Source organism: Taeniopygia guttata, chromosome 30, assembly GCF_048771995.1.
Source record: "Taeniopygia guttata chromosome 30, bTaeGut7.mat, whole genome shotgun sequence".
Taxonomy (NCBI): Eukaryota; Metazoa; Chordata; class Aves; order Passeriformes; family Estrildidae; genus Taeniopygia; species Taeniopygia guttata.
The window spans coordinates 4288644-4308790 of record NC_133055.1 but is presented as its reverse complement, the minus strand read 5'-3'; the positions used below and the strand labels follow the sequence as shown (position 1 = coordinate 4308790).

At 53.5% G+C, this 20147-nt stretch overlaps 2 protein-coding genes across 2 annotated transcripts in view; one reads left to right on the top strand and one right to left on the bottom strand.

The window, feature by feature from the left end:
- Positions 1-20147, bottom strand: part of LOC140680876 (uncharacterized) — a 570776-nt gene that overhangs the window by 193012 nt on the left and 357617 nt on the right. The window contains exon 12 of the mRNA XM_072919761.1: positions 11652-12331. Coding sequence (XP_072775862.1) covers positions 11652-12331 — 680 coding nt within the window. The remainder of the gene's footprint in view (positions 1-11651; positions 12332-20147) is intronic.
- LOC140680884 (uncharacterized) overlaps positions 1-20147 on the top strand; it is a 421560-nt gene that overhangs the window by 320221 nt on the left and 81192 nt on the right. The gene's annotated exons all lie outside the window — the stretch shown is intronic.

The following is a 20147-nucleotide window of genomic DNA, read 5'->3' as shown; positions in this document are numbered from 1 at the left end:
CTTCCGTGCCTCCGCCTCTGCGGGAAGCCCGGGAGCCTCCCTTCTCCTGCCCCTCATTAGTGCATCGCTGCTTCGCTTTCATTTCCCCCGAAAAGGGAAACCTGCCCAAAGCCCTGTGGGCGAGCGGGGGAGGGGAGAGATTTCTGGCAGAAAACTCCAAAGACTCAGAGCAGGATGAGGAGAAGTCAGTGCAGAGCCTTAAATGCAGCTTTCCCCACGCCTCCCTGCTCCCAGCTGCACCTCCTCCCCCGGCAGGGCAGGAGACAGGGAATGGGGCCATGCTCAGCTCATCCCCCGCGGCTTCTCCCTCTGCTCAGGGACAGGAGTCGTTCCCTGCTGCACCCTGCGCTCTCTCCCAGCCGAGACTTCTCCAGGAACTTCTCCGAGCCGAGTCCATCCCCTGGGGCACAGCCCCCTCCAAGTGCTGCAGCGTGGGTCACTGTGCCACGGGCTCGGTCCTGCCAGGCCAGGCTGCTCCAGCGGGGCCCCTCTGCCCACGGGGTCACAGCCTCCTCTCAGGCATCCCCGAGCTCCAGCCTGGCTCCTCCAGGGGCTGCAGGGGGATCTCTGCATCCCCATGGACCTGCAGGGGGATCTCTGCATCCCCACGGACCCGCAGGGGGATCTCTGCATCCCCACGGACCTGCAGGGGGATCTCTGCATCCCCACGGACCTGCAGGGGGATCTCTGCATCCCCATGGAGGTGCAGGGGGATCTCTGCATCCCCACGGACCTGCAGGGGGATCTGTGCAGCCCCATTGTAATATAAATTATGGAATAATTCGTGATTATGTAAAATATACATGAAGTCAGTTGTGCTAGTAGAAAAAGATTCTTAAAGTTTTAAAAGACCTGAAGACCCAGCCGGGAAAGACTGGAAACCACAGATGACAGAGAAAGAAAGACCTAATTTACATTTGAAAACACATGGCTCCCTGCAGAGATGGGCACTTTCCGGGGATACTCCACCAGACGCCCAAGGTGAAAAATGCACCTATGTTAGTTTGAATAGTAGTGCTGTATTAACATTTTAATAGTACTGTAAATGTAGTTGTGTAGTTAAATTGAAGCTTTAGTAGTTAAAATAGCAACTATGTATCTGGGTTTTCTTTTAAGGAATGACATACTCGCTTTGACATAACCATCACAGAACACCCAAATCTTCCAAAGAAGAGGAATTTATGGTTTTCTTGTCAGAAGAATCTAATTTCTTCAGGCCTTGCTCAGACTCGAAGACGCCATGGGGATTAAGGGAAATAGGTGGCATATAACAGACAGAGTTTCTTGTTTTAAATAGAATGTATGCATAACCATGAAGGATATATGAATATGCAATAGTGTAGTTTTAGGGGTGATTCCTTTGTTCACAAGGTATACTTGTTGTGGCTTAAGTGCCCCAGAGCATCTGGACATCCTTAATTCTTTGCTTTTTATTGTCTTGTAATTGTCATAACTCTAAATTTTTATTACTCTAATTGTATTACTATTTTAATAACCATGTTATTATTATTAAAAATTTAACAGCCAAGTGATTGGCGTTTTTCACAATTATGGTAGCAAAGGATGGTTTTTAACACCTCTCTGCCGGGGCCCTGGGAGAGTCAGGGTGAGGAAGACGGGTCCTGCCCTATTTAGGCAGCCTCGCTCTGTTCCCCTGGTGTGTGACCAGACACAGGTTATGATCTATGGGCAAAAGGAGACAATAAAACAAAGAAATGGAAAGCATTCCCTAAAACCACAGTAATTAGCCCCAAGACTAAAGTGTACACGAAGAACCAAGACCCAAGGACAAAGGATAGGTGAGTATTTATTGGGATGGGGCGGATAAGGGGGGAATGAATGTGTGTGACAGAAGCTGCTGGGTATCCCAGACTTGCCAAGTGATTGCTGTAGTCTCTCATTCTGCTTTTCGTCTTCTTCATGTGAAAAACGGCCAGTAAAGAGACCAAGCAAGTGATAAAAAAGAGAGAATCCCTCCCAGAGAAACTGGGACTGGATCTTAGGAAGAAGAGAAACCCCCGTGGAGTGCCGGATTGAGGGATAAGAGTGCCCAAGAGCATCCAGGATTCAAACCTGCTGGTTTGAGGGATTAACATTCCAACAGCACTCAGGGTGTAGATAAGTAATGTAGACTGTTTGAAAGTAAAAAGTATCTTCTTGTTGTATGTGAGAGTTAGTGAAAAATAAAAAAACTTATGCTCTGTGTCCTCAGATGGCCTTCCCAAATCAAACCTTGGCTTCCTTGCAAATTGCATTGCACTAACTAGCATTGCCTTAAATTTGTTTTGGTGCAGGCAGGGTCACTTTGGAAGTAAGTTGTTGTTTACTTTGTTCCTGCAACCTTTTCAAGCTTGTGAATGGAAAAATTGTGATAGCAAACCAAGTCTTTATTTTTGCACTGTCAGCTGTGAGTGGCTGGTAGCCTTGGTGGAGGGTGCCGTGAACTACAGGCCTGCAGAACACCCATAACAAAAGTAATTTACTTTGTAAGGAAGTTGAAAAAGGGGGGAGAGGTGATTGGCAGACTCACCTCTCCAGGATGTAGGATTAATGTTAGAAAGTGGACTGACATTGGAATGTGGCTGCTGAAATATGAAGAGAGAAAAAGAAAGAGAAAGAGAGAGAAAGGGAGAGAGAGAGAGAAAGAGAGCGAAGGGGAGAGCGAAATACACCCCCAAGGTCCCCTCAGCCACAGCTATCTGTAAGTTCTCCCCCATTCCTGCTAGGCAGAGTGACAACAAGGAGGGGGGGAAGTGGGGAAGGACAGAGTTAAACCCAAGGCAGTGAATGGGAGGGAGAGCAGGATGCCAATAGAGATAAGATCAAAGCAGAGAGAGCTGACTCTCACAGAGTGGTTTATTTTCTAAAACAAGACTTTTCTTTCTGATTTTTGTTGTTAAGAAGAGGAGGCTTTTGTTCTGAAGAATGAGTCTGTAAGACTATAACAGTTAAATGTTACCCAAAAAGTAAAAGGCAAGAGATGTGATATATCTCGTGTAAATTTGGCCTGGTCTTTTTTATTTAACGAATTATAGCTCACAGGAAGAAGAATTGGCCTCTGCAGCTTAACACAGCTGGATACAAGAAGAAGAGGCAGATGTAGAAAAAGCTTTTAGTTAAACCCGGAAAGTTTTAAAGAAAACTAATGGTAAAAGTTAATGCAGTATTGTTTTTCTTTTAACACTGTGTTATTAAGAAATCCTTTCCACGTACCATTAAAGCAGCAATCCAAACCATGGAAAGAGGGTGAATTCATGCCAGCAAAACCAAAGGACTTGTGAAGAAACTTGAGGAATGGACTATCACATCTAAACCGGGTGATACCAAATTGACTTCCAACCAGGACTGGGTGGTAATGGTTTGGGAAGACCCAAATGATCCAAGGCAGGTACAAAGAATAACACCTCACTGAGAAATAAGGCAAAGCTTGCATCACTTGTTCTAAGCCCGGCCTGAATAAACCCTGAGACACCTCTGACACCTCCTTGGCAGAGGAACACTGCCACTTCAAACAGGAGGATCGGGAGTGTTTCAGTCAAAGAGTTCTTACAGTCTGGCCTCAGCCTGTGGCTTGTACAGGGAAGAAGGGAAATTGCCATCAGTACTATACTGTATATTTTATGTGATTCATCCTCATATTGGACATGCCAGCTGGACTATAAATGAATGTTTAAATTATGGGAATAATTGGCATTGTAGTTCACAAAATCTATGTTCTCGTTGCAAGAAGTATTGAGTACTGAATCAATCCCCTATACAGAAAGAACTCAAAAACTGAAGTAATAACTTTGTTTTGTGGATGGGAATTATTAGTGCCTGTTAAGTGAGAGATACCTGAGGAACAGTGGGAAACCACAGTTAAGGAGTGTCAAAAAGGACTTGCCTAAAAAAATGAGTAAAAAGGAGTGACAAGGGAAACAGAGGGCAAGCCTGGACTGAGCACTGTACTCACCACCGAGAAGATCACACGTACCTGCTGTGGGAAGCAACCCCACAGGCAGGGGAGGTGGGGGTATAAGCCATGCCAGACCTCTGTCATTCCTGTTTCTGTCTCTCATTTGTTGTCTTTTCCCTTCTGAGATACCAGCAAGATCGTGTCCCAAATGCTACAGAAAGTATTACACGGAAAGGAACCAAAGTTCCTTTTTGTTACACACACCCATGTCAACAGCCACAGACCCACCCAAACTGAGTACCTGCAGGCAAAATGGGGAAAATATTGGATTACAAGGAACTTAGGAAAAAGTAGTAATACTTGGGGCATGGAATGTCCAAAAGGAGAGAGATGGATTTGTTTTACATTTGATCTTAGACATATAGTCCAAGATTCGGTAAAAAAGCCAATTAGTAAACAAAAAGGTAAAACAAGCACAGCAGTCTAGCTCTGTATTAACCCCAAATTATATACTGCATCGTATTATAGGACTCCAAGCAGTTATAGAGGAGATAACAAACAAAGCTGCTCAGGCACTGGAATTAATATTGAGTCAGCAAAGCCAAACTATAACTGCAGTGGATTAAAATAGGTTGGCTTTACGCTATTTATTGGCTAAAGAATGGGGTGTACAGATTGTTGAAAATAGATGGCAATGAGGGTGTCATCCTGGAAAAAACAAAGGATATCAGAAAAAAATTATGACCCTGGTATCAGTCCAAAAACAACCAAAGGGAAAATAATGTTAATAACTAACAGGTGGGGTAATGTATTGAGAATGGGATGGTGGAAGAAATTAGGATTCTTCCTTTCATGTGTTACAAGTGTTTTGATATTTCTTCTTTGTTTAATCCCATGTTTTATTTGATTACCAACAGAGTCCAAAGAATGCAAGAGGATAAGAAATATTGCTCAAGCCGAATGATTTATAAAGAATAAGAGGAGAGATTGTGACAAATGCATATTTATGATTGGCCTTTCGCAAATGTTACAATGAATATTATATGTGTCATGTTAGAAAGTTTATGCTGTTCCATAGGATCTCAATTCCATATAATCCCAGTCCAGTTTGTCCCAGTCCATAGGATCCCAGTTCCATATTTGATCCCAATCTCTAGTTGATCCCCGTCCCTATTTGAACCCATTCCATACTTGATCCCAGTCCCTATTTTATCCCAGACTATATTTTATCCCAGTCCGTATTTGATCCCAGTCCCTAGTTGATTCCAGTCCATATTCTGAGGACGCTGGACTCCAGGACGGTTTGGGTGGATGGAGACGAGAGATCTCTGGAGGCTGCCCTTAGAGTATCTGGTTTATTAGAGAGGGTGAAAGGCCCTGCTTGGAGTCACCAGACCTGACCCGTGGCAGGCCGAGGGCGTGGGGGAAGGGAGAGGCAAGGGGTAGAGGGAGATAAGAGAGGATCCCAAGAGGATGTTCCAGGAGAGGGGCAGTTCCAAGAGAAGGGAAGTTCCAAGAGAGCGTCTGGCTCCTCAGGGACTCCTTGTCAGGGGCTTCAAGGTGGGCTGGAGCAAGACTCAGGCCAATGGGGTCACAGACTCCTGATGCTTCAGGGGAGGGTTACAGGTGTGGGATGAACCATACATTGGGGTGAGATCCAACAGTCCATTTGACCCTTGGACCTACCTGTAGGTAAGGGCATTGTTCAACCAGAAGGGTGGATTGTCTTCATCCTGGCTGTACGACTGTGTTCTACTTGTGCAGTAACTACGGTTTGGTATGTCACAACTTGTTACCATCTCAGTCTCTATATTTTCTAAACCTTTTGCCAGGCAGTCATATTTATAAGGCTTTCCTATTTGATCTTCCCCAACACATATGATCCCAGGCCATATGATCCCAGTCCCAATTTTATTCCAGTCTATATTTGATCCCAGTCCATAGGATCCCAATCCACATCTGATCCCAGTCTCTATTTGAACACAGTCCGTATTGATCCAGGTCTCTAGTTGATCCAAGTCCATATGATCTCAGTCTCAATTTGATCCCAGTCTGTAGGATCCCAGTCCCTATTTTATCCGAGTCCCTTGTTGATACCAGTCCATAGGATCCCAGTCCATATTTGATCCTTGTCCGTATTTGATCCCAGTTCAGTTCATTCCAGTCTGTAGGGCCCCAGTCCCAAATTGATCCCAGTCCTTAGTTGATCCTAGACCACAGGATCTCAGTGCATATTTGATCCCAATCTCTGGTTGATCCCAGTCTATATGGCCCTGCACACATTCCAGGGGTCTGGAATTTCAGCTCCCAGCCAGGAAAAGACATTCCCTTTGCCCTTGAAGGCAAAGCTCTTGAGAAGGGGCTGAAAGCCAAGTGGAGCAAAATCCTACAGAGACATTTCACTGCTGGCCTCCATAACTTCAGCTCCTGAACTAAGAAATAAAATAATAATTGGGAAATAAAAAAAATAAAAAATCAGGGGTGGGTCGTTGGGGGCAGAGTGGGCAATTAAATTAGGGGAGGGGTCAATTAAAACAGGGGAGGATCTTTGGTGCTCCCTGGGGCAATTAAATTGGGGGAGGGTCTTTGGAGGTCCCTGGGTCAAGGGAGACACGGAGAGAGAAACAGAGCAGGTAAAGAGAGGTGGGAGGGAAAGGAGGACACAAACACAATCAGCTGAGAAGGTGGTGCCCTGAAAAACAGAACTGCCACGGACTGGAGATGAACGGCAAAGAAATCACTAAGTCTGAAAGTTTTATTTGCTATCAAATACATCCCAGCCACCCAGCCCCACACAATCCCCATCCCACTGCTCCAAATTGGGATCCCACTTCTCCCAATCTCCTCCCAAACCCATCTCACCCTGGCAGCTGTGGATTCGAGTGAGTTTGGTGTGGGATTGGTTTTTTTTGAGGTGGGAACTGTCGCTATAGGACACGAGAAAGCAAACGCGAGCCAATTGCTACCTTGCAAGGCAAAAAAGAGAGCGTTTATTTTCTGACTCCAACTTTTATACTTCTCCAAAGGTGACAGTGGATTGGAGAGTGAACGGGCCACCTCTCCGAAGACATTGGACAAAGCACTAGTACATCAAGTCTCTCCACCCCCATGGAGGAATGCAAAACAATACATTATTTACAGAAACTGTGTGGGAAAGTTTCCCAATAGAATGTAAATTCAGAAGGCTTAAGAAAACTCAAGAATCAGGGCGACATCTCACCCTTTTTAGTTTAAAAGAAAAGAAAAAATGAATAAGGTTCAGTGTCTGTTCGTGGAGGAATCATCAGAGTGATCACCCACCGTCATCTTCAACTGAGTCATCACTCGATGATCCATCCATTTGATGACTTTCAGTTTGGTCACGGCTTCTATGTTGCCCGTTTGTCAGATTCTGTCTCTGCGGTTGCAGATCAGGACGAACACACCTTGAAGGTACCCAGTGTACCCCAGTATCTGTGGATACACAAGCATACCCGCGCCCCGAAGCGATAAGGTCATAGGGACCTTCCCATTGTTTAGTGACTAAATTCCGCACTCGAACTTTTGCTCGAGGCTGATGTGCCTCGTCTGCAGCCTGCAATGAGAGATGATGATTTAAAATGACAGGGTTATTTGAATTCTGCTGCACTGTAAGATGATTGATGGTGTACAATGCTTTCTCCAACCGACTGTGCGGGGTCTCACCCTGCATTCCCCGTTTTTGTTTTTGAAGAACCCGCTTCAGAGTACCATGAGCGCGTTCTACAATAGCTTGGCCGGTTGGAGAATGGGGGATACCAAACTTGTGTGACACACCCCACAACTGCAGGAACTGCCGCACCTGCTGCGATGCATAAGCAGGACCATTGTCGGTTTTCACAGCAGAAGGTATGCCCAGAACGGCAAAGGCCTGCCTCCAGTGGGCAATGACATCACGAGCCTTTTCTCCAGTGTGAGCGGAAGCCCACATCGCAGAGGAGAACGTGTCCACCGTGACATGCACATACTTGAGCCGGCCAAACTCGGCAATCTGGGTGACATCAGTCTGACAAAGCTCCAAGGCCCTAAGGCCTCTAGGGTTTACCCCTACTGGTAAAGGCGGAGCAAGTGCATGGCAGTCGTCACAGGACTCAACAATGCTACGAGCCTCTGTTGGCGTTAGCTGAAACTGCTTCTGCAGAGTATGTGCATTCTGATGGAAAAACCCATGTGATGCCTTGGCCTGTGCGAGTGTATCAGGCTGGGGTGCTACCCACGCCGGATTAGCCAACTTGTCAGCCCTCGCGTTACCTTCTGCTACAAACCCTGGTAAATTGGTGTGACTTCTCACATGCAGAACGTAAAACGGATGAACCCGGGCCTGAATAGCACACCACAAGGTCCTCAGTAAATGAAACAAGGCAGGGTTACTGACCTCCTTCAAAACTGAGTGACCCAACCGCTGTGCGATATCAGCCACATAGGCAGAATCCGTGACCAAATTGAAAGGTTCCTGGGAAAATCTCTCAAATGCCATAACAGCGGCCCTCAACTCAACCACTTGGGCCGACCCATCCTGATGACCTTTCAGAACCTTCCACTCAGATCCGTCCTTCCAAGTAACAATGGCCTTTCCTGTTTTCCCCGAACCGTCAGTAAAGACGGTGGGTCCTTGCACAGGTTCCTGACTATTTTTGGGCCGCAAAGAGATCTGCATAAATTTTGCCACCTGCAGTAGCTTGTGGCTGGGCAAATGATAAGTGATCTGCCCTGAAAAATTTTCTAGAGCACATTGCAGGGACACACAGTGTGCAAAGCTCCAGTCAAAGTCCTCCCGGGATATCGGGAGTATGATCTTTGCAGGTTCCGCACCCATCAATTGCAAACACCGTTGCCGGCATTTCATTATCAACCGAGCAATCAACTCAGCCAATGTCGTTGCCGTCTTCTGCGGCTGATGGGGCAGGAAAACCCATTCCAAGATGTGCAAGGGATCGGACCATTTGTCACTCCATTGACCAATGATACCTGTGGGATGCGAATCTGGAGTGGTAACGAACACAGCGACATCAACGGAAAGATCAATGCGATAAACCTGACGGGCAGAAACAGCCTGCTGAACCTCCTCCAGCACCTGACGTGCCTCAGGGGTCAATGTGCGAGGTGATTTTAAATCAGAGTCTCCTTTCAACAGATCATACACAGGAGACAGTTGTGCATCGGTTAGTCCCAAGTATGGACGTAACCAGGTGATGACACCCATCAGTTTTTGAACATCATTCAGTGTCTTCACCGAGTGTGCAAATTGCACCTCCTGGTGTTGGATTGTCCGTTCCAGAATTTTGACCCCCAAATACTTCCAAGGAGGTTGCTGTTGAACCTTTTCTGGAGCCACCTGCAGCCCATGAGCATGCAAAGCATCGAGCAACCGAGGCTGAATCCTCAGCAGCTCATCCTGAGTGGACGCAGCCACCAAGATGTCGTCCATATAATGATACAGACGTGCATCAGGAAACTGCTTGCGAACTCCAGACAAGGCACAGGCCACATACCATTGGCATATGACCGGGGAATTGCGCATCCCCTGTGGCAGAACTTTCCATTGATATCGCTGTGCAGGCTCATCATTGTCAATTGCTGGCACCGTGAAGGCAAATTTCGGTCTGTCATCGGGATGCAAAGGAATTGTAAAGAAACAATCCTTCAAATCCACGATGAAGATCGGCCAGCCTGCAGGAAGCATGGTAGGCGATGGCATGCCCGCCTGCAATGTTCCCATGCCTTCCATGACAGCATTGACCTTCCGGAGGTCCTGTAACAACCTCCATTTCCCAGACTTCTTTTTGATGCAGAAAACAGGGGTGTTCCAGGGACTGTTAGAAGGCTCCAGACGACCCTGGTCCAGCTGCTCCTGCACCAATTTCCGAAGGGCGATCAGTTTATCTTGAGGGAGGGGCCACTGGTTTTCCCAAACAGGTGTATCCACCAGCCACCGTATAGGAGGCGTAGGACACTCTGCGCCCTTCGCTGCAGTGGCCCCCATCAAAAACCCGTCCCAATGCGCACCCCCCACGCAGATAGAACATCCCTCCCCCAGAGGTTAGCAGGAGAAGAAGTAACATAAGGCCTAATCCAGGCCGTCTGTCCCTCTGGGTTTGTGACCAGCACAGGCCGTTGGCTCACATAACACCGTGCTGTTCCCCCCAGGCCCGCAACAGACGTCTCCGCTGGATCCAGGGGCCAGTCCGGAGGCCAGGCGGCAAGGGAGAGAACCGTGACATCAGCGCCGCTGTCAAGGAGCCCGCGCAGGCGGATCTCTGACGGTGTTGCATCAGGGATGGAGAGGGTACACAGCATCTCGGGACGGTCTTTGGTCAGGACAGCAGTCCAGTGAACTTGAGGCGGCCCAGTGGATCCAAAACCGCCATCACCTCGCAACCGGTCAGTCGTCCTGCGAACAGAAGACTTAAAAGGCACAAGTTGAGCAAGCCGTGTCCCTTTTGGGATCGTAACAGGGGGTGTGGGTGTGGAAACCATTGCACAAATCTGCCCTGTGAAGTCTGCATCAATGAGACCCAGGTGCACAATGACGCCCTGAAGGGTGGCACTAGACCTCCCCATGAGGAAGGCGCTCATGCCTTCACCCAAGGGACCAAAGGCGTCCAGGGGAACCTTGTGCACCTTGCAAGAGTCTAACACGACTGTTGCTGCTGTGCAGACATCCACACCTGCTGACCTGCAGGTGCTGGCGACAAGCTGGCCGAGCAGACCTCCATGGGCTCTGGGGTCTGGAGAGGAACTTGTGTCTGAGCGCGCCCCCCCTTCGCGCTCCGCTTCCCGTTTCCCGGGCCCGGGAGTGCTTGGCCATTAACATGAACCGTCGCCTTGCAAACCTCTGCAGGATGGCCTGGCCTTCCACACCGGCCACAAACATACGACGGAAATTTTCCTTTCTGTGCTTTCTTCCCCCGTTTGGTGCTCGCCTGAGCAGCACCCCGGGGCTGCTGCCAGCCCTGCGGTGCTGCCCAGACCGGCTGCGCAGCAGCAGCCCAAGCATCTGCCTTCCGAACCGTCCAAAGCCACAGACTCCTCCCTAATGCCCTCAAAGCTCTCCATTACCAAAAAAAACCAGCAACAGGCAACGCTCTAAACAAACAGAAAAATCTCACCAACAGGTCCCAGCCTAAGCTGCAATACACTTCGGCGGTCACCAGATGTCGCTATAGGACACGAGAAAGCAAACGCGAGCCAATTGCTACCTTGCAAGGCGAAAAAGAGAGCGTTTATTTTCTGACTCCAACTTTTATACTTCTCCAAAGGTGACAGTGGATTGGAGAGTGAACGGGCCACCTCTCCGAAGACATTGGACAAAGCACTAGTACATCAAGTCTCTCCACCCCCATGGAGGAATGCAAAACAATACATTATTTACAGAAACTGTGTGGGAAAGTTTCCCAATAGAATGTAAATTCAGAAGGCTTAAGAAAACTCAAGAATCAGGGCGACAGGGAACAAACAATTTGGAGAGGGATTGAGCCTCTGTGGTTAAAATTCAGTTGTTTTCAGTGGGATGTGAGTGGTTTTGAGGTGAAAGATTGATCCCTCTTGGCTTTTGGAGTGCAGAGAGATTGAGAAGAGAAAAAAATAAAGGTCAACACTAAAGGAGAAGCAGCCAGGTGTGTTCCCAACATGGATCACAGGGAAGTGGGTCACCAGGGCTGTGCCCAATGTGGGTCCTCCAGTGGGGGATGGAGTTTAGCTCTTCTCGCACTCGGGGCACTCGCAGGGCTTCCCTTACCGGTGCCTCCGTTGGTGTTGGGTCAAGTTAGAGCTCTGTGAGAATCTCTTCCCACACCGGAGACACTCGTAGGGCCTCTCCCCAGTGTGGATGCGCCGGTGCCTGAGGAGGTGGGAGTTCTGCCTGAATCCCTTCCCACAGTCGGGGCAGTGGAAGGGTCTCTCCTCTGTGTGACTCTGATAGTGCCGGAGGAGATGGGAGCTGGTATGAAACCTCTTCCCACACTTGGAACACTCGTAGGGCCTCTCCCCAGTGTGGGTCCTCTGGTGCATGATCAAGCTGGAGCTGTGGCTGAAGCTCTTCCCACACTCCCCACACTCGTAGGGCCTCTCCCCAGTGTGGATGCGCCGGTGCATGGTGAGGTGGGAGTTCATCCTGAATCCCTTCCCGCAGTCGGGGCAGCAGAAGGGCCTCTCCTCCATGTGAACCCGATAGTGCCGGAGGAGACAGGAGCTGGTCTGAAACCTTTTCCCACACTTGGAACACTCGTAGGGCCTCTCTCCAGTGTGGATCCTCTGGTGCCTGATCAGGTCAGAGCTCCACCTGAAGCCCTTCCTACACTCCCCACACTTGTAGGGTTTCTCCCCAGTGTGGATCCTCTGGTGCACAATCAGGTTGGAGCTCCACCTGAAGCTCTTCCCACACTCTGAGCACTTGTGGGGCTTCTCCCCATCATGGAGCTGCTCAGGGACCCCCAGCTCCGAGCTCTGGCTCCATCTCCGGCCGCCTCCCCGGCCCAGGGTGGGTCTTTCCCCCTCAGATCCCCGCGATCTGCGTTTGCAGCCCCTCCTCGTGCGGGATCTCCGGGGCTTTTCCTCCCCGTCGGGTTCCTGCGCCCTGGAGCTGCTCAAAACAGCCTCTTCCACCAGGTTCTGCCGCGGGGATTTGTCCTCCCTGCTCTCCATCCTCAGCTCCTGCTCTGGGGGAGGAAGGACAAGGAGAGGCTCTTCCTCTTCCTCACAGCCTCCCAGGGGCTGGGAATGGGAAATCCTGGTTTGGGGAAAACAAGGGATGAGCACATTGAGATTGAAGCTCCCTCTGTCCCAGCCCATCTCTACAAGTCCCTGGCCACCTGGGCTCCATAAAAACCTCCCAAACACCGAGATACAGCCCTGAAAAAGCCTCCCAGGAGTTCCCCGTCCCTGCTCCCTCCCCTTTGCTGTTCGGGGCTCCCCCCTGTCCCAGCTGCTGGGATCACACTTGGATTGGGAGTCCCCCTTCTCCTCGCTGCCCGCCCTCCCCAGGCTGCCGGGAGTCCCAGCAATCCCAAAAGCTCCCCCCTCTTGGCTCTCCCCATCCAGGGGTGCCGGGGCTGTTTGGGCTCCCAGGCTCCCTTCTCCCCTTCTCCCCTGCTCTGGGCTGCCGGGGCTCCAAGGAGTCCCCCCAAGGGGCCTTTTCCGCTCAGCTTCGCAGTTCTTCCTTCTCCAAACATCTCCCCAAAAAACCCAACCCAGGCACCCCCCAGGAGACCTGGCCCGAGCTCCCCCTCCCCGCTCACCTGCGGGATGGGGGGCGATGATCCCACAGGTGGGGGCTGCGAATTCAGGCAGGGCTGATCGCGTGATTCTCTGTGCTCTGCTCCATCCGCTTTGTCCCTCCTCTTCCTCTTCCTGCCGCCCCTCCTCTTCCATCCCTCCTCCTCCTCCTCTTCCTCCTCCCGAAACCCACCTCCCGCTCCTCCTCCATCCCTGCCCTTCTCTCCCTGCCCTTTTCCTTCCCCCTCCTCCTGCTCTCTAACCCCACCGCCTTCTGCTCCCTCATCCCTCATCTTCCATCGCTCCTCCTCCTCCTCCTGTGTCCCGTCCCCTCCTGCCTGTCCTCCTTTATCCCTTCCCTTCCATCCCCCCTCCTCTTCCTCGTCCTCCTCCTGCCCCTCGCTATCCCCACCTCCTTCTCCTCTTCCATCCCTCCCCTTCCATACCCCCTTCCTCCTCCTCCTCCCCATCCCCACCTCCCGCTCCTCCTTCATCCCTGCCCTTCCCTCCCTCCTCCTCCTCCCCCAGCAGCAGCGACACCCTCGGTTCCCGTTCCCGCAGCCCCGGCAGCCCGCGGCAGGAGCGGGGATGGAGCCGGGACAGGTCGGGACGGGCAGCGCGGGGCTCTCGGCTGCTCCCAGCCGCTGTTCCAGGGGGGAACCCGGCCCGGGCCAAAGGAGAGGCAAACTGGGGAAACTGGGGGCTGCACATCCAAACTGGGGCTGCCTGGGGACCCTGCCTGGGCACTGCCGGCCCTTGGGGCTCCTCTCAGGAGATCAGGAGGGGGGAACGCAGAGAGGGCTCGGGGATGCCAGGAGTGGCAGCACTGGGAAGGACTGGTTTGTGCTGGGATTGTACTGGAATCATACTGGGAGCAGCTGGGCCCATGCCAGGGCAGACTGCAGTCACCCCGAGGGAGACTGGGATCGCACTGGGATCATACTGACACAGAGTAGGAGCCTACGGGGGCCAACTGAGACCATGCTGGGGGCAAATGGGATATACTGGGAGTGACTGGGAGCATGATGAGGGTGACTGGGAGCAGCTGTGAGCAACTGAGATCATGCTAGGAGCAACTGGGAGGAACTGGGAGTCACTGTGTGCCTGCTGGGGATGACTGGAAACGACTGGGCTTATACTGGGATCATGCTGGAGGTGACTGGGATCATACTGGCAGTGAGTGCCACGACACTGAGGCTGACTGGGAGCAGTTGTGAGCAAATGGGATCGCGCTGGAAGGAACTGGGAGTGAGTGGGAATATGCTGGAAGGAACTGGGGGACACTGTGAGAGACTGGGAGGGACAGTGAGGGTGAAAGGGGCAACTGGAACCGTGTGGAGCACAACTGGTTCATATTGGCACTGACTGGGAGCACACTGGCATCATCTCTGGATCATACTGGGAGGGACTGGACTAATACTGGGAGTGTCTGAGAGTGACTGGGAACACACCATGCACAGCATCCCTGTACTGGGGGAGACTGGGAGCAACTTGGAGCACTCTGGGAGCAAATGGCATCATTCTGGGATTGACTGGGTTGATGTAGCTGGAGGCAACTGGGACCATCCTGCGAGTGATTGGAAGTTACTGGGATTATACTGGGACCATACTGGGAGTGCTGGCATGTGACAAGGATCATACTGGAGGTTACTGGGCTCATACTGGTGATGAAAGGAAGCAACTGGGATCCCACTTTGGGCTACTGGGAGCAACTGAGAAAAACTGGGATCATGCTGCAAGCAAACTGGAGGAATTGGGAATGACTGGATGCAGGCTGGAGACAACTGGGACATACTGGGCATGACTGAGATCATACTGGGATAACAAGCACCTTACTGGGATCACTGGGAGTGTCTGGGAATGACCACAGAGATGCTGAAGGCAACTGGGATTTACTGGGGATGTCTGTAACCTTACTGGGGTGACTGGGAACACACTGGGAACAACGGGGACCATGCTGGGCAGAACTGAGAGCGAGTGGAAGTGAGTGGGTCTACACCGGGGACAACTGGGCATGACTGGGACCATGCTGGGAGCGACTGGGATCATATGGGGAGTGATGGGGTTGATACAAGGGACAACTGGGGGCAACTGGGATCACACTGGGGAGAACAGGAAGCAACTGAAAGCATGCTGGGGGCAACTGGGATCCTACTGGATCTTACTTGGAGCAACTGGGATCAGGCTGGAAGCAATTGAGGACAACTGGAGTGACTGGGAACATGGTGGGAGCAACTGCGATACACTGGGAGAGACTGAAACCACAGTGGGGGTAAATGGGAACAACTGGAACCACAGTGGATGATAATGGGAGCAGCTGTGCCCATGCTGGATTCATACTGGGATCCTACTGGAACTGGCTGGCATCATACTAGGAATGACTGGAAGTGTGCTGGCTGTGACTGGAACCATGCTGGAAATGACTGGGAGCAACTGGGCCCACCCTGGGAGTGACAGGGAGTCATTCTGGGCAGGGCTGGAATCATACTGGGAGTGTCTGTGACCATACTGGGGGGACTGGAACCACACTGGGAACAGCTGGGACCATGCTGGGGACAGCTGAGAGTGAGTGGGACCATGCTGAGTGGGACTGGGACTATTCTAGGGATACCTGGGATCATACTGGGAGGAACTGGGAACAACTGCAACTATTCTGGCAGCAACTGGGATCATACTGGGATCACAGTGGGAGCAGCCGGGCCCATGCTGGGTGAGACTGGGAGGAACCAGGTCCATGGAGGGTGACAGGAATCATACTGGGATTGACTGGGAGTGGCTGTGAACAACTGGAATCATGCTGAAAGTAACTGGGAGGTACTGGGAGTATGCTGGGAGTGACTGGGATATACTGGGAGAGACTGGGAGTCATAGGGATCATACTGGTGGTTACTGGGGTCATGTTGGCATTGACAGGGAGCAGCTGGGATCACACTGGGGGGCACTGGCATCATACTGGGAGTGACTGGGATCATACTGGGATTACAGTGGGTGCCAAGGGACCCTGACTGGGGGTTACTGGGAGCTGCCAGGCCCATGCTGGGAGCCAAATGCACACACCCTGAGAGCAACTGGGAGCAACTGGGAATGACAGGAGTCATGCAGGTGACAACTGGGATGTACTGGCAGTGACTGGGATAAAACTGGGGGCAGCTGAACCATGCTGAGGTAACTGGGAGTGCCTGGCAAAGACTCTGGGAATGTTCCAGGCAACTGGGATGTACTGGGAGTACCTAAGAACATGCAGGTGGTGACTGGGACCACACTGGGAGCCACTGGGAATGTGCTGGGGGCAACTGGGACCATGCTGGGGGCAAGTGTGAGTGACTGGGGCCCTGCTGGGGGAGACTGGGATCATACTGGACTCATATTGGGATCATACTGGGAGTGACTGGGACTATACTAGGAGCAACTGGGAGAAGTGGGAACACACCGGAGAAAAGTGGGAGCAACTGGGACTTGCTGAGGGCAAATAGCGTCATAATGGGGAATGACTGAGAATGACTGGGCTCATACTGGGAGAAACAGGGATCCTGCAGGGAGTGAGGGGAAGTGACCAGGGTGATACTGGGACTGACTGGGCTCATCCTGGGAGTGCCCAGGAAACTGGAAGCACACAGGGGTAGGAACTGGGCACCTGCTGGGAGCAGCCCCTGGCGGCCCCGGTACCCCCGAACCCCTTTCCCGGCCATGCCGCCCCTCCAGCCCCAGCACCCCCATTGCCGGGTACCGGCACTGCCAGGGGTCCCCCCTCTCGGGGTCCCCGCTGGGGCTCCTGGGGCTCTCCTCTCTCTGCGCTCCCGCCCAGGGAAGCCACGGCTCTCCCGGGGCTCCCCAAATCCGGGGTCCCCCCGCCGCTCCCGCCGCTCCCGCGCGGTCCCCACGCGGCCCCGGCAGAGCTCGGAGGGCCCGGCCGGGAAGCCCAACCCGCACCGCGGGGGAACCCGCATCCCCCCGGCCCCGCCGGGGCTCTGCCGCCACCCGCACCGGGACCCCCCAAAAACACCTCCCGGGGACCCCCGATGTCCCCCCGAGGGCAGCTGCGGCTCGGCCTTGGAGCCCCGCCAGCTCCAAACATCCCCCCAAAAACCCCAAACCCAGGGAGCCCCGGGATATTTGGGGCGAGCTCCCCCTGCCCGGGCACCTGCGGGATGGGGGCGCCGCTCCCGGGGTGCTGCGAGTTCAGACAGAGCCGGAGCCCCGCGGTTCATCCTCCCCGCTCCTCCTGCTGCTCCCGCTGCCGCTCCGCCTCTTCCTCCCTCCTCCTCCTCCTCCCCGCAGCCGCGGGAGGGGCGGGGATGGAGCCGGGACAGGTCGGAACGCAGAGAGGGGTGGGGGGATGCCAGGAGTGACTGGGCTGTACTGGGATCATACTGGGAGCAGCTCCTGGGTGGCTGATCCTACTGGGATCCTACTGGGATCATACTGGGAGTGAGGAGGAGCAGCGCGGTGGCTCCAGCGCTGGGGCTGGGGGCGCTCCTGGCGGGCGAGGGGGGAGTGGGACCCCGGCACCGGGACCCTGAATCGCCATTGCCGGCACCGGGACCCCCCCTGCTCCCCTTATCCTGCACAGGGACCCCCCTGAATCCCCCATTTCCGGACATCAGGGCCCTCTGCTCCCCTTTTCCCTGCTCCCAGCCTCTAGATTTCCCGTGTGCCTGATCCTGGAACGCCTTGGAACACCTTGGACCCCCATTCCTGCCTTTCCCAGCCCCCAGCCCCACCTTTGTGCAAAACCAGAGACTTTCTGAACTTCCCCTTCTCAAACACCCCGGGTGTCCCCACCCTGGTACCCCTTTTTGGGAAACCCTGGACTCCCCTTTCCTGGGCTCAAGGACCCCTGAGACCCCCCTGCACCCCCATTCCTGAGAACCAAGACACCCTTTTACCCCTTTGCCTGGCACTGAGACCCCCCTGCACCCCCTTATCCGGCACCAACACAACCTGTTCCCATCCCACACCTCTCCCAGCCCCCAGCCCCACCCTTTTCCCTGACCTGGGACCGCTGGGCCCCCATTCCTGCCTTTCCCAGCCCCCAGCCCCTCCTTTCCTCATGTTCAGGAGCCCTGGCACCCCCTTTCCTGGGCACAGGATTCCATGGACACCCCATCCCAGCTCTCCCAGTCCCTGCACCCCCTTTCCTTGGCTCTCAGCCCCTGAACCTCCTTCCCAGCTCTGCCAGCTCTGCAGGTTCCCCCTTTCCTTGGCCTGTGGACCCCCCTGGATCCCCAAACTCTCACTTTCAGCCCCCTCAGCTCCCCCAAATCTCCATGTCCCCCCAGTTCTCCACTCCCTGCAGTTCCTGGAAGTGGCGCTGTCAGACCCTGGCCCGGGGGTCCCCCAGTCCTTGATTGTGGGGGACGTGGACGGGACCCCCTGCGAGCGCTGCGGCAGCGAGCGGGGCCGGATGGAGGCACAGACACCGGGGATGGGGGCGGGAGCTGAGCTGGGATATTGGGATAGCCAGAGCTGGGATATTGGGATAGCCAGAGCTGGGATATTGGGATAGCCAGAGCTGGGATTTTGGGATAGCCAGAGCTGGAACATTGGGATAGCCAGAGCTGGGACACTGGGATAACCAGAGCTGGGATATTGGGATAGCCAGAACTGGGACATTGGGATAGCCAGAGCTGGGACACTGGGATAACCAGAGCTGGGATATTGGGATAACCAGAGCTGGGATATTGGGATAGCCAGAGCTGGGATATTGGGATATCCAGACCCTGCTCAAGGACAGGAACCGGCCCGTGGCCGACAGTGACCTGGAGACGGGGCTGGTACAACCAGAGCAGGGGCAGTGGGGGGAGCCGGGGGCTGGGCTGGGATCTGTGGGAATGGAGGACTCTGAGGGGCTGGGATGGGATCTCTGGGGATGGGAGGGATCTGTGGGGCTGGGATGGGAATCCAGGGAGCTCCAAGGGGCTCCCTGGGGCTGGGACACGACTCCATGGGTCTGTTCTCTCCTTGTTCCCAGGTCTCCACGCAGTGCAGGGGGTTTCCAGCTGTGACCTCCTGTCCATGGAGCATCCATGGATCCCACCAGTACGGCTACAAGGGCTGGGATTTCATCTCTTTCCTGCTGGGATCCAGGAGCTTTGCAGTGTCCAACAGTGCCGTCTGGATATCCCAGAGGTGCTGGGAATCCAGAGGGATCATGGTGGAGCAGATGAAGCATTACCTGGGACACACCTGTGTGGAAAGGCCCCCAAAATACATCAGATATGGTCGGGAGGCTCTGGAGCACAAAGGTGGGTGTAGGAGGGGAAGGGCAATTCCTATGGGAATGGGGGATTCAGGAATGGGGGACTTGGGAATGCAGGAATTGCCATGGAATTCCCATGGCCAGATCTCACTCTCATCCCAGTCAGGTGAGAATTCCATGGATGGACCCCCCTAACCCACTGCCATGGGAATTCCATGGGGAAATGATTGGAATTGATGACTAATCCAATGAGAGCAGTGCAATGAGAAGTAAGCCCTGCTGGGATTCCATGGGACATTGATCCCAATCCTTTGCCCAGGCCGGCTCTGCTGTGCCCATGGCAGCACCAGGGGAGTGCCCTGTCCCTGCCCTGAGCCCAGCACGAGCCTTTCCTTGGGTGTTCCGTGCCCTGCCCGGGGCAGGAGGGCACTGCCGGAGCAGCTTTGGTGGCCCCGGGCACCCGGCTGGGCTGCAGCCACTGCAGGGGCTCCTGGGGAATGTTCCAGAGCAGAGCTGAAAGCAAACAACAGTTTCTGGAGGGGATTCTGCCCCTGGGCCTGTGCTGGGAGCCCAAGGGCAACAGCCCAAAGTGCTGGGGCTCAGTGTCCCTCGGCCAGGCCGTGTTCCCTGGCTGCGCCCTGTCCCTCAGCTGTGCCCTGTCCCTGTCCCCTGTCCCTGTCCCCTGTCCCTCAGCTGTGCCCTGTCCCTCAGCTCTGTGGGGCCAGGTGTGGCAACAGGACCTGGGGCAGCCCTGGGGGAGAACAACCCTGAGCCCCAGCTGGGCCAGTTCCCCCAGTTCCCCCCAGGCCACTCCCAGCATGG